The sequence below is a fragment of the Cyprinodon variegatus genome, unplaced genomic scaffold (genome assembly GCF_000732505.1).
Source record: "Cyprinodon variegatus isolate N-32 unplaced genomic scaffold, C_variegatus-1.0 Scaffold721, whole genome shotgun sequence".
Taxonomy (NCBI): Eukaryota; Metazoa; Chordata; class Actinopteri; order Cyprinodontiformes; family Cyprinodontidae; genus Cyprinodon; species Cyprinodon variegatus.
In genome coordinates, this window is record NW_015151174.1 from 211837 (window position 1) to 227130 (window position 15294).

General features: G+C 38.0%; 1 protein-coding gene across 1 annotated transcript in view; it reads left to right on the top strand.

Moving 5' to 3' along the window:
• stau2 (staufen double-stranded RNA binding protein 2) overlaps positions 1 to 15294 on the top strand; it is a 116499-nt gene that overhangs the window by 58775 nt on the left and 42430 nt on the right. Inside the window, exons 11-12 of the mRNA XM_015395039.1 lie at positions 1853 to 1910; positions 11982 to 12355. Of these exons, the coding sequence (XP_015250525.1) occupies positions 1853 to 1910; positions 11982 to 12355 (432 nt within the window). The remainder of the gene's footprint in view (positions 1 to 1852; positions 1911 to 11981; positions 12356 to 15294) is intronic.

Below are 15294 nucleotides of genomic sequence, written 5' to 3' on the forward strand. Positions count from 1 at the left end.
TATATAAAAAACGCGCCCTATAGTCCGGTGCGCCTTATGTGTGTGTTAAATACAGAAATGGCACACATAACTGACACTGCGCCTTTTAGTCCGGTGCGCCTTATGGTCGTGAAAATACGGTAACTAAAAACACTTTAGTCACTCTTAAGTTACCTGTTTTTTCTTCTTTTTCTCTGTTTTTGTATTGGTTTTGGGTTGTTTTCGGGGTGTTTTTGTGGGGAATAAATACTACAACACTTTGTTCTAGCATTATTTTATGATGCAGTCAAAACAATAAAGCAATTATTATCTAGCTTTATTGTTTCTGTAGTTAAATCTTCCTTCATAACTGTGCTGTGAAGTCAGTTGCTTGTTCTATTGCATATCTGGGATTAAGTCGAAGTTAGAGCAGAAATTGACCCAGCTGGAATGTTGTGATTACTTTTCAACTTCTTTTTGAATGATGAAACCTGCAATTTACCAGAATGATGATTCCAAACTTTTCTCTTATTTGTCCACTTACGCCACAGATAATTTCAAATTTTTTGAATCTGGAAAATGCACATTGCAGTTTCACCAAATGGTTTATTCATAACTTGAGGAACATAAAGATTCCTTGTCTAATCTAAATAAGACCCTGTCTTGATGACTACAAAATTTAAAATTGCTAGTATGGTAAAGGTAGTCCTTGTCTTATTGGTTATAAAATTATGTCTGACTCATAATGCAAAGAGTCAAGCCATAAGAATGTTGTTTTACTTTGTAAAAGAATGCCTATATACAACTAAATAATGTGCAGATTTATCACCTCTGTTCTCTGATATTTCATTATTAGTATTTGTTGGCTGGTCTACTTTTCCTAGAAGGTATAGTAAACAATGTTTCTTGACTTCCAGTTGATCATTTTACCGTGGTTGTGCCTTATGCCAATGTTCCTGAAATGCTCACTTTACTCCATTATACCTGCTCGTTCCTTGACAGTTTCCTCTCGCTGAGCATGCGCACATCCAGGTTTTTATGTATCCAATTACTATTGATTTCAGCCATTCTGCTCTCACCCTCTACTTTGAAATATACGATGAGTACATTGCATTAATGTGAATGACTGAATGTAGTGTAACGCGATTTAGAGTCCTCCGACTAAAAAGCGACATATATGTACAAGCCATTTTAAAATGTGAGGGATGTGAACGTACCCCTCTACAGAGCTGTGCACTAGGTCAACACGACTCACACATGCACATTTGATGTCTTTTCCCTGAGGGGCATGTGCACAGTTAATCAAAAAGTGACTTGGTCGTTCCTTGCTTACTTTTCTGAAAAAAATCCTCCACTATACCTTTAAATCTTCACAGGAACTTGGGCTCTGTTGACATTGTAGACGACGTAATCTCGCTTAAGATCATTTTGCTGCTTGCTTCATCTTTCATTCCCCTCACTCCATCCTGCTTTTATGCTCTTCATTCCCACTAAAGCATCTGAGGAAAGCTGTTAACAAACAGTGGGTTCTATTTCTTTATGGCCATGATTCTTTGTTTACCTGTCGCACGCATCAGAAATAATTTGTTTCTGGTTTAAAAACCTACTTGTGGCTATGCGTGTTTGTGCAGGAAGAAAGGCTTACGGCTGCAGAAGTAGCACATTGAAAAGGAATCCTTTTTTCAAGTTGCTTAACATTGAATCCCCCATCTAAATAAGTAGCTGGCTTAGAGAGACAGTAGCCTCCATAGGCCTTCCATCTTGTGAGCGTTTGTCTTTTTGTGGACCAAACAGTAGGAAGGAACTTGTCTGACATGCGTGAAGAAGCTGTCTGTCCAAGAATCGACATCTTTCTTACCTCCCCCCTTCTTTGCTTCTCTCTCCATCTCTACAGATGGACAACAAAGGCTGGAACGGACAAAAGGCGCCTTTTACCGAAACAACAAGTAACAGTGAGTATCGGCACGTCTCCCTGTGTCTATTACCATTTCCTCCTCCTCCTCCTCTCTGGCTCTCCAAAAACCCCTCCGATCCCGCAGGTGGTTTTAGCCACCAAGATGGCCCGGCGTTTAATCTCTGTGACTGGTCAATGGGCTTCTGACTGTCAGCTTAATTGGCCGTGCGTCCTCGTGGGGAGCCTGTGAATTCAGACTCATTCACACAGGCTTACAGGGCCAACACACAGGGGCCCTCTGGGGAGTCTCTCTGCTACTTTCCTGAGCAAAATACACAGCCTTTCACTCAGGATTAACACACAAGCGTAGAGATGCACACATGCAAAAAAAAATTAAAAAAACATGCATGTTGTTCATCCCAAAAGCAGACACCAAGCATATGCTGATTAAAAAATAAGGTTTCCTACAGCAATAAAAGCATCACTGGATGCTATACATGTATTAATAAACCTGTAGCAATCCTATTTACTATACCGGTTCTTATGTTGTGCTTAATGACACAAGTTTTATTCCTTGTAATACCAAATGTATGTGAAAATTCCAAATGTGTTTCAGTGGTTGGATCACATCTATTACTTTGAATATTATTTTGGAATGGCCACAAGATCTATATGTTGCTTAAATATATTCTGATCTGTCTAGAATGTTATAAGCAGCATTTCTGCTTTTCTTAGACTAAGAAAATTAAATACGCCAAACATCATTAGAGCGGAAATAAGAATTTTAAGTAATTCAGATTAGAGATTCCTAAAGGTATTTTGTTGTCAGCCTTTCTGAAACATATACACCAAATAAAGATCCCTTTTCTGATCAAAAAAGGTTTAATATGATGCTGTCCCAGCCTTTGCTGCTATTTTACTACTCGACTCATAGCTGAGGACGAATCCTGACGTGACTTTATTGACTGAGCTCCAGAGATTTATCCTATCTTTCATAATTGTTTATAAAGACAGTATCTGCGCCTAGATGCTGGATTTTTTGTAGTCATGGAAGTAATTGGAATGCATGAATTCAGTGACTTTAATGGTTGACACCATAATTTGGTGGCATTAGCCATTGTTTTATTTCATCTTCCATGACTTTAAGAATCACTAAACACTTTGCAGTTGCATTTGAGGCTATTTTTAACCTCTGGGACAATGGAACAATACGTGTTGTTCAATGACATCTAGTCACGGTTACTCAGTAAGCCAATAGCATGCCTTCAGCTGGCCTCTCTTCAGCAAGGAAGATTGCTACTGGCATTCCAGTGCCTAAATTAGCTGTTCTGTTTATTCTGCAATTAACAGTAACAACTACGAAGACACCAAACAAGAGTAATGTACATCTGTTTTAAAGTTGGGGTTTAGCACATAATTGGTATGCTTCAATAAACATATAAAATAAAAGATTTTTTTTTTTTACTGGTTACAATCAGTCCAGATTTAAGACCCCAGAAAACATAAAATCTAAAGAGTCCAGATATCCTGCTCCCCGATAATACGGCGAACTTGTAGTTGTGTCGGTATCTGATGAGCACCAAAACTAGCCCCTCTATAAATGTTGGCTATGAACAAACACCAAGTCTAAGAGGAGACCTGTAATTGATATCATAGTCATTATTTTCTTACAACATTTAGCTGAAACATTAGATGAAAATAGATAAAATCAGCATCATGGCATGAGCATCATTTAGAAACACACTTTCATACTTGTACTAAATAATTCAATGATGTTATAATTTACTCTGGAACGTAATGACCCCAATAGGGAAATTTAATTTACAGGGGAGAGTTGGACTCAAAGGACTCTTCAGAAGATGCCAAAAGATGGTTTATTCCTTATCTGTAGGTTGCTGAGAAAATGCTCCACACAGATAAGTCAAAGAAATCATTGTCCGTGTCCTTAATAGCTCAGTGCCCTAAATTAGCTTGCTATGTACTGAGCTTGATTGGTTGTGATGTCCCCAACTGATAAAAGGTCATGCCATTTCTATTCTGATACGAGCGAAGCTAATGCATTGAGCTATGAAAGAAGCTGTGTTGGGGATAAGTGAATGAGTCTGAGAAGTTGGAAACAAGTAGATTAGATGCCAATTAGCTATTGTTGCTAGTTTGGTCATATGTTTTCTGTAGAGCTGCTGACGCAGTGTATCCAATATTAACATCGAGAGGAGAATAGATGGTATATTCCACCTCTCATCCTCAGCTGCACTTCAATAAATTTAAACCTGTTGTTTTATTATACTTTAACCTCAGAATCCAGATGATAACATGGACATCTCCCATGAGTCAGATACTAATCCAAGATCTCTAATTAAGTCCAATCCTATTAAATATCATCTTCATGTTTAGAGATGGATTATTACCCTATGAGGTTTACCGTGTTTGCTGTTTCTATAGTAACCTGGGATCCAGCAGTTGCCCAATAGCTCCAGAGGAAAGCCACTTGGGAGATGTCTTCCTTATTTGGAAATTATTTCTATTGTTGGCTCAGAGTCTGTCTTTGGTCTGCTGCTATTCTCAGTTCCTTCTCGCACCCTGAGCATCTGGCTTTACTATCTGCTAATCGGCTCTTAAAAACGCACGATTCGCACAGCGCTCACATGATGCTAATTTCTGGGTAATTCTTTTTGCATAAACACCATTTACAACTTATTTAAACAAATACAGCTGGTCTCTGTTTTCTGTGTTGCTGCAGATGGTGAATGGAAGATGTTTCTGATTTGTCCTCTGTTCTGATTGGCTGTTCTTGTTTGGTGAAAAAGTTGTTGCACACTTGGCTGGAAATAGTACTTTACAGCCTATTATGATCCTGTTATTAACAATAACAGCTCACATAGTCTTGGTAAAAACAGAGCTCATTCTTCAGTTCTAATCTATTTTATACAGATATAATTTTTTTATTGTTAAAAACGGTGCTAGATTTATATATAATGCTAGATTTAAATACATTTAGAATTAGGACTTGGGTTATACATGACAGATTTAACCACAATGATTTCTTTTTCAAAACCCGAAATGTTTTGAGACATGCTCTGTAAAAATCATTTTAAATATCTTTAAAAGCATTAGTTTATGGCAGCTAATCTCTAAATCTACAACTTTGTTTTTTTATCTTGTCAAACCTAGTTTTGAGCAAGCTTAAGCTGTTTGATAGATAGCCTAGCATTTGGATATTTTGCAACCAGAGGAGTTTTTGATTCAGAGACGGCATGAAGCAGATGGTACAGTTGGTATGATGGATAAGTGCTGATATCTTGTGTTTGTTCTAAGTCAAAATAGCGATGGAAAAATTAAGCAAACATTTCAAAACTATATCATCAGTTTTAAGGACTTATCGAAGGAATCTGGCTGTTTTTTCAGATTAACCCTCGGAAATGTTGGTTGTGCTGCTGAGTTGTTCTTGGAGCCAAAGAGGCCTGTCAAGTCTGAGATTTAAATCATAAGCTTCATATGATCTAGCACAGGCGGCGACTATGCTAGGACCTCCATTCCTAAAAAGAGTTAAAGTTTTCCTAATTCCTTGCATGAAATACCTTTTGCATTTTTAAACTATGGACCTTAAATGGTTTGGACAGATCCCTTTACCCCTTCACAAATTGATTAGTGGCAAAAGCAACTCTTTCTCAAAGGTCATTGTTGATATTTTATCTGCAGAAATTCAGGTGTATTAGATTAACAGCTCATGGGTGAAACTTTCTCTTTTAGGTCTTTGGAAGCACCAAGAAGGTTGATTTAAAAGATTTGGAAAAAGTTTAGAATACACATTTTTCATTAAATGTGTGAACTCTTTTAACTATGTGCGTAGATATCTCAGGTTTCGTTTAAATATCAGTGCTTGTTAATCTTATTTCATCTTTTTAAACTCTGAATCTCTGATTTGTTCAGTGTGTGTATTTGTGTGTTTATATATGTACGTGTGTGTGTGCTTTTTCTCAGGCAGTTTAGCAGATAAGGATGAATGTGATTTACACCATTTCATCATAGCTCTGGCTGAATCTTTAGTGTCTGCGTTTTTCTTCCAAGAACAACATGCATCCATTCATCTTCCCATTAACTCTGACCGGCTTTGTTCCTGCACAACTAAAGCTTCCTTACAGCATGATGCTGCCACCACTATGTTTCCCCTTAAGAACATCTGCAAGGTGATGTGTAAGCTCACTAGAGTGACTCATTGAAAAATGACAGGTTTCTTATAACTTTCTGTCAATATCAGATTACTTTTGGCCACTCTTCCATAAAGGCCAGATTTATAGAGAACATCCAAAACTTGTCTCTCCTAAATTTAAGAAAATTTCTGCATTAGTGGGACAAAAAAAAAAAGTCTTCTTATTTATTGTTTTTATCTTTAGTTCTTTCTCTCACACGTATCACAGTCACCCTCAGCCTTCATTCCAAGCCGCGTGTGTACATGTCCTTTGCCCCCAAGAGGAAGACGCAGCTCCAGCAAACAGGGTGGCTCAGAGACAGGAAGGGAGCGTAAAAAGAAAAGCAGAGGAAAACGAAGTAAGAAGAGTGATTTTTCTCCCTTTTATTCCCATGGGTGCTGCAGCAGGGCTTTTCACTTGAGTTGCCACAATTCATTTCCTGCTGCTCACATGTGTGCGTTTGTGCGCGGCGTGTGCGTGTGTGAACTATGTAAAGGTCTTGCTCCACACTGGTGATTTATAGCAGTGGGCTCCGGCCCTATCTGTTTTCGATCAGTCTCATGCTTGACTCTGGCTTCCCTCCAGCACTCCCCTAGCCCACCGGACACCGAGTCTGGGTGGGACCCCCTCAGGAACAACACAACTCTCTCCCTCTCTTTTATCCCCCTCTCCTTTTTTTTTTAACCTCTGCTTGTTTCCCCACTCTCCCAAACTCGCTATTACTTGGTGTACACAATTTCACAACCGCTGTCTCAACATCATGCAGAAATAAACTCCGTCACTCTTGCTTATTCACTGTTTTCTTTGTCTTGCTTCTCACGCTCACCATCTGACATCAGCATCAGGTACTCAGTCGTCCTCACGTGCAATCTCCTCGTTCTGATGTCATGCTGGATGACATATTTTCATGCTGCCACGTTCTGCCTGCTGCTTTTGCTTGTGTTAATTGAAATTAAAGTTATCATTTTGACCGAGTAGAGGGAGGAGAAACATTGTGGAAGTTGTGTCACGGTTGGCGATGGGCAGTTTGGAGTAGTATGAGTAATAAGCCTTGGATTTCATTGCTGTAGCTTTTCTTTTCTTCTTTGGAGTGTTCAGAATGGGAAACGCTGTCAGCGCTTTCCCAGAAACCTTAGACACGAGTTGACTACAACTGTGCAAATCTCTGGCGTTGTGCGGTGGATGGTAAATGTTAAGTGAAACAGGAAGTGGCCTGTCAGTTATGGAGCTGGCTCCGGCGTTTTCTCCCAGCTGTCAGTCCACATGCGCACACACAAACGAGCCCTCAGACGTACGCACAGACATAAAGACAGCTGGTCTTCCTGTCTCTGTTGACCTTGGGTGGATTTGGAGGGCTCCTCGCGGGGTTTTAGCATCCACTCATCCTTTCGTCTTCTTTTATCACGATTGCCTCACACACTCAACCTTGTCTGCTGTCTTCTTTCTCCGACATGCGTCACGTTTGTTTTTGAACTCCCAGCTTTAATGAAAGCCTCAAATTCAAGGCTGTGTCCTCCTTCAGTCTGTCATGGCCATCCCTAATCAGTGTTATGACCATGGCCAACATAAAATAGTCTAAATTTTGACAAAACAAAACTTTCTGGCAGAGCTTCATCCCGTGATGCAGCTCTGCCAGAAAGAGCCGCAACACAGTGAACAAAGTAAAGTGCTTGAAGTTTTTGGATCCAAATGGTTTAAGAGTTTCTTAGAAGATGTTGAAAAGTGTATCCAGGTTTTGTTGGGTATCTGCTTTAAGAGTTAAATTTGGAAAGGATGCCACTGATGCTGCTGGTTCCCATCAAGGATGAAGTCAGTGACGCTTTGTTGATATCGGGGGACGCTTCGTTTGCATTTCAGAGTGAGAGAGAGCGGCTGCATTTGTTTCCCAGGCAACACCTTTAGTCTTCAACCTAATGCAATGTGCAAGTCTACCAATTAATCAGTGTTCAAGCCTGCTAATGTAATCCCAGAATAGACATGTTTTAATACACACCTGATAGCTTGGTCAGTACTGAGAAATTTAAAAACATTATGCCCCCTCTGATTACCCCCCAAAACAGGTTTAAGTTTGGCCAACTGACGTCAGCCATTCTCCATGTATAAATTTAATCTCAGTGTAAACACAGCTGCGTTAAGAAGATCTGAATCTAATTTCCAACTTTTTGAATCTTGATACATATAAGAAAATTAACATTTCCCAAGCTGTTATTTTCAGATGTTTTAAGAAATAGAAATGTACATTTGAACACTTTTAGGCTTAAGTGATGACATTCTCTTTTTTTTCCAGTTTGTGAGTCAGTTTTAACACACTAAAATTAAAGTAACACCATTTTGCAACTTTTCTGACCAAATAGGATTATACTTTGATGTTTTATGAATTGAAGTTATTACTAATCATAAACTGTTATTTAAAGCATCTGTTTTAAACTTATATCTACATCATTGGTATTTTAACTGATCTAAGTGTGTATACATGCAAAATATAAAATATTCTTTTTCCAAACTTTTTATATATATCCCTTTTTCAAAGAGATTCTCTCATCCACCTTTTTTCCCCTCCGAAGCGATTCTGATTCTTACATTTGGGAATCCCCAGATCCTCATATTTTTCTGGTACCAGAGCTTTACCTGCTTTAATGTTGTCAACAATACTGTTGAGTTACAAAGCGGTCATCAAAATCCTCTCTACAAGCAAGGATGATATGTTTAAATTGCCACATCTACTTCCCAACAGGCAACTTTGGATTAGTCAGGTGTAGTAAAAAATTTTATAAAAACAGTCAATCCTGTTAACAGGTCAAATTCTATCCTGAAAACAAATATTCAAATGTGGAGGTTCAAACTGACCGTATGGGTAAATCAAAGGCTGATTTCCATAAGGGGGTAAACGTTCCTGCTGATCTCACTTAAGCCTATTATAGAAATAGAGTGGATAGCGCAGCCCTTACAGATTTCACCCATTTCCACCAATACCCAATGTAGAGATTTCTTCAATATTGGGACCTGTACAACTAAACAATATCAGACGAGTGCATTTTTTTTTTTTCTTAATCTAAGAAGAAAACCAGGGTAAATCGTATAAAGATACAAACACATATTTTCCATTTAAGTTAAGTTGATTTAATCTTACAAACCTATAACTATATTAGATTTTTGAATAGAGATAACCTGAGTGACTACATGTACAGAAAGCGGTTTTTAAATAATGATTCTCTCTTAAGATCTATCCACACCTGCCTGGACTGCCATGAAAAACAGATCATTTCCTTGTTATATATTTTTCAGAAAACAGATTATTCAAAAGAGCTGAACCAAGGCCTGATTACCCAACCTGCAGATGGAATAGGCTAAATGATTTAAATACAACCACTGAATTAAATAAAATCTTTAAAGTACCTCATAATCAAAAAACTGTTATTGAATTTTATCTACTTAGATAACGGTCACAAAGACATTTCTAAGCCTGTTGGGCTTTGGCAAACCACATCTGGAAATAACCTGCAGCAATAGTAACCTTTACCAAAGAGTGGCTTGTCATCCAACATTACCCTGAGAGCAAATGAAAGATTCAACCAGAAGGGAACAAAAATCCACAATAGCATCTTGCAGACCTCACTTTATTCAGTTGAGGTCAGATTTCATAATTTGACAATAAGAAAGAAAGATTTAGGGGAAAAATTGAAGATTAAAAAAAAAAACAAAAAAAACCCTGCTGTCTAAAAAGAACATTAAAACCTGTCTAAATTTTTCCCTAAAAAACTATTAAAGATATGTTCTAAAGACTGACTAGACAGAAATGGACATTTTTGGAAAGTTTGTGTCATGTTTCATCTGAACTAAATCTAAAACTTATTTTCAGATACAGACCACAACACTGACAGGTACTACTTTGGCAGTGAGGGTTTGGGGCTGCTTTGTTTCCTCAAAACCTTTACCTTTTTTTTTCTTTTTCTTTTTCTATCAGATGTCCTGCAAGAAAATGTGCAGCCATCAGAACCTTAACCCCAATCCACTTTGGTGTCTGTAATTTGTTTTGATTTAATGTACTCTGACAACTTTCACAGCTTTCCCCAGACTGTAAGTAAGTGAGACAAGGGTAGAGACAGGGCAGAACATGTAGCTGTGAGGGCTGTTACAATTGTCTCTTTCTCGTTTTCTTTGCAAAGGAAAATAATGTGCAGATTAACTGAAATCCATCAAACGCCTTTATTTAATTAGATTGAATGGTTGAATACTTTTTTCATAGATCAATTATCTACTCTCAATGTCTTATTCAAATACTCACATTTGGCTGAATTGAAACTATGATGTCAAAATAAATCACTGATGATGCAACTGGCTCCCCTGGTTGGTTATGTGACTCAATCATTTAAAAACTGCTGTTTGTATTTATGTTTATCTCATATTATAATTCATTGGATTATCTGAAACATTTTTGATAAAAAAAGGCAGAAGATCAGAAATCTGTTGTCAGGCAAACATTTTTTTCCCGGCACTACTTAAGTAGACGTGGTTTGATTAAGGCTAAACAACTAGGGAATCTGTTTACACATGATTTCATCACATCAGCAAAAATAAAAGCCACAAGAGCCCCTATTCTTTTTCCAAATATAATACTGCGCAACAGCAAATCAAAGTAATTAGATTGCTATTAGAAATGTCAAACAATAGAAAGAGAGTGACAAAATGCATTCACTTTGAATAGTGGTCTGTTGCACGCATAACGTTGGCTTTGATTCTCAGTCATTTAAAACAGGACAGCCTTAAGTACTGAAATAGTGTAGGGAGACTACAAGAGAAAAAGTGCAGTTTATTCTACTTAGCTTTATTGGCAGAATAAATTAGTGATGCTCCGATAAATGACTTAAAATAATCTAAAATCCTCTTTAACTGACAAGTGTCTGATTAAACCTACAGCTTATTGAATGCCTCACCATGTTTTTTGGGGGCTGTAAAAGCACCACAAATAGGTTCTATCTTCATGCATTTCCATGCCAATTTGATAAAATGCAATCAAAGTTTTATACATAGAATCTCTGATAGATTTTGCAAGTGTTGTTTGCAGAATATCATTTTTTAATGTCTTTTCTCATTTTCATCCGGGAAAGAATTCAAAAATATTTTAAAATGTGGTGAAATGATTAAACCAGCCTTATTTTTGTTATGGAATAAAACAACCTTCAATGTTTTTGTATAACAGATAATTGGTGGATTTAATTAGAATTGTCATGAAGGGTGTGGTGGAGGTTTAACTTATTGTTGGTCTTAAAGTATTTTCCAAATCTGACTGGTGTCTTTTTAGTGGACTCTTGTGAAAGCATTTTAACATTCATTCTTTTATTTTAAGCTCAATTAAACATAATTGAAGTGATTTTCATTCATTTGCCTTTTGTCCTATCTCAGACCTCCTTAGATTTTATCTGAAAACCAGAACTTTTTTGTTGATATCTCTTTGCAGTTATATATACAAAGAAACTTTGTAATAATGGGAATGATTATTGCACTTTCCAGAGGTTATTGGTATTTTTTCTAAAGTAGATTTTAGAATTGATTTTTAAACCATTCTCTTTGAGATTTTATGAATATTCCTTATTCTGGAAGATAACAATCACATACTTCTTCCATCTTTTTTTAAGACACATTCAATTATCCTGTTAAATTCTATCCTCTATTTTATAGTCATTACACTGTCACAAGTACAGCGCGAAATTCACACTCTAAGTTTTATCCATCCCCTTTTGGAGCAGTGTGGGGTTAAGGGTCTTTGCTCAGGGACCCAGGGTGGCAGTCCGTGGGAGTGGGGCTTGAACTCAGAACCTCAGGATTCCAAGTGCAACGCCCTACCCTTGACCACCACTCCCCAAAGCAAGCAATTCTGTCTATGCTTCCATATATATGGTTTTTCTAATTGATTCTCCCCTCTTCTTCGATCTCCCTAGCTCAGAAAGGTCTGCTCCACCTCAGCCCAGATGTTTATCAAGAGATGGAAGCCAGCAGGAAGCAGAGTGGGAGCGCACCAGGCACCGCTAGCAGCAGCAGTGGCAGCAGCAGCACCGGAGGGTCCGTAAATTACATTGCATCCAAAGACATGGGGTCCTGCTCTGCCCCTCTACCCCCAGGACATTCTCCTTATTACAACAGCTCGTCCTCCTCACCCAGCCCCACTGCTACAATGGCCAGGGAGCTGCTGCTCAATGGCCAGTCACCCCCAGCAGATGGGTCAGTGCCCATAAAGGGGAAGAACCTGGCCTGTAGCGTCTCTGTGCAGCCGGCGCAGCAGCTGGACTACCTGGCTCACATCCAGGGCTTCCAGGTAAGACTTAGACATGTCTTTAAAGTGTTCAATCTTTTCTTCTTCTGAAATCAATACCTTTCTGTCCCCAAAGGATAAAAGTTTCTTCATATTCATTAGCTCAGCTGTTAAGAGTTTTAAACAGAAATGTATTTTATTAATGAATTATAAATTAATTCTGAACTCATTAAATTTGCACAAAAAAAAGATTTTTCTGGGTATTTAACATATCAATCCCTGAGCAGACTCGTTCAAGTTGATATCAGCTGATTCGTCTTCGAATCTTTGATTGATAGCTTGTTAGTTTCTCTTGCTATCAGTTTCCCTTATCTAATACTGAGCTTTGAGGTTAAAGGGTTTATTTTGATTATCATTATTCTGTGAATGATCACAGTCAGGAAAAGTCAGGAAAAAGTTTAGTCCAGTTTTATTTTAACTGTGAACATTATGGTCCACGTAGTTGTAGTTCTATGCAGTCCGACTCTTCATCTTCAGATTTCTACTGAAGCAGGAAGGAAGTATTTGGGGTTTGTCTGTTTTCTATTGTGAAGAAAAAACACTTTTTCCCCAAAATTTTCCCAAATAAAAATTGAGCCAAATATTTGCTGAAGCATGATTACATGAAGACCTTAGAGTGGTGGATTTAAAGCACGTTTCGGACATTAGTGGCGGGTCTGGATATGATTCGTCAGCCTCACAGGTGGTTTTGTCAGCACCTAACCAGTCATACAGTAGACCCTCCCTCAGGTCTGTCTGTCTCTGTATGTTTAAACTCTGCAGAGAATTCGTTGTCTGTCTCAATCTGTACATACCTGTGCGCCGATACCAGCGCCCACTTATTTGAGCTGCAGATGCTTTTTATCAGTTTGAGCTCAAACATTTTATCTTAACCTGCTGAGGGTTCCTTTGAAAGGCTTTTGTTATTGCTCTTAGCCTTCCTGTGTAGATGTAACCTGAGAGAGCTCTGCTGCCCAACCATTTACTCACACACACACACACTTAAACAGCAGGTTCTGTTTAGTGGAAACGGATGAGCCGGGCAAAGCTTGTCTGTAAAGTTGGCATTCTTGGAGTATTCTAAATCTGTTTACTATAACATATTACATAGTTGTGCGTTTTTGCTTGTAAATGCTTGGATACATTTTCTAGGTGGAAAAAAAAACACACAAACAAGCATCAGTTTACCCGCCGATCCCTGCATGTTTCTTAAGTAAAGAATTCAAGCTGTAATTGAGACACGCTCACAATGTGTGTTCCTTTGAGAGGATGTTTCATATCTTCTGGGTTTGTAATGAAAACCTGTGTCTGCTTACAAAACTATGTTGAGCAAACCTTTTAAGGCTTGTACATTGCAGGACATTTGTGGTGTTTAATACTAAGCCAGAAAGGGATAATTTGCTGCTTTGTGTTTAAAAACAAAAAGCAAACTTTCTGTGAAGAGTACATTTTTGCTCAGTCTCATTGTCTAATTAGAGATCTTATAATGATGTTATATTATCCAAGAAAGGAGATTACCATACTGTGGATTAAAGAAACCTGGCTAAAGCCATGGGCGTTCTCAGGGGACAAAAGCTCGTGTTTGCCTGCTAAGCCTTTCTGCCAGTCTGATTGGAAAATATTCACTGGGGGAAGCTGGGACCAGCTATGTAACAGCTTGAAGCGTAGATGCTGGCAGCCATTCCACAGTGTTTGTTTGTGCTAATAATTTGCTTGCCGTGTTGTTGGCTTCCGTGGATATGTGAGAGCGTAGCAGTAGGGCAGACACAAAAAGAGGCGAAAGTCACTGACAACACATGCAACTAAATTCTTCTTGTTTACAGTGTTTCCTCGTCTGTTTTAGGCCTTTTACTATTGCGATATTCTTATTGATCTTATTTTAGATCTTATATATCTTATTCTTAAAAATCTTATTTTGATTTTTATCCACATTCCACTTATTTTCCCTTTTGCTCTACATTCTTGATACATTGTATAGTTCTGCCCAATGCTCCCCCCTTGTTTCTACAAAGTAATGCAACCAACTCTGTATTTTTCAGTTTGCGTGACGTTTACAAGCTTGCAAGTTTTTTTCCTTTTTCCTCCAAATGCAACAAAGATGATTATGGCCATAGACTGTAAACTGTTTTTATGTTGCTCTTAGAATAATGGCGTCATTCTCACTTAGCAGCCCTATATTCCTGATTAAAATGCAGCTAAGTCAGATTTTTTAACCTTTCTGTGGAAATGAGGTAACTGTTATGGCCTTTCCTTAAGCCTCTCATAAGTCATTTATTTTGAAGACCCATTTGTGGCCAACTCATAACTTCCTTTCTATTCCTCTATAGTTTTGTCTCAAATAACAAGACATTTCTTAAAGGTCTTGGTATTTGTCCCTGAGTGCATTTGCCAGTGGCGGTCTGGCTTTTTTCGGTTGTTGTTGCCTGTGGAGTAACAACCTATTTCTCCCTGATAATTTTTTCAGCCCATTTCACTACAGGACTTGTTTCTCTCAGGATAATAACAATTGTACCAACTTCATCCAGCAGCTACACATCTCTGGGTTCAATTGCGTCAGAAGAATTTGAATTGCTGGCTAAAACATTGGCTAGGAGAGGAGAAGCTAAAAGATGGTTTACCTGCCATATATGGCTTTTCTCTCCGTCCTTTGCTGCTCATAGTAACTCCAATGATCATTGAGGTTTTTATTTTGTCGGAAACTCTTTAAAAGCACCTCAAGCCAACTCATGAGTTTATCGGAATTAGTGCAAGTAGACATTGACTTCTAAAAAGTAATTTAATAATTAAATAGAAATATCTACCACTTAATCATATGTTAAGTCTTTTAAAAGCATTCATTGTTAGCATGTATTTGTTTCAGAGAGGAAAAAAAGAAAAGGAATAAAAGAGGAAAAGATAGACATGAGAAGTTATGGATCAGAGAAGCAAGGAATAAAACTCATATATTAAAAATTTAATAAATT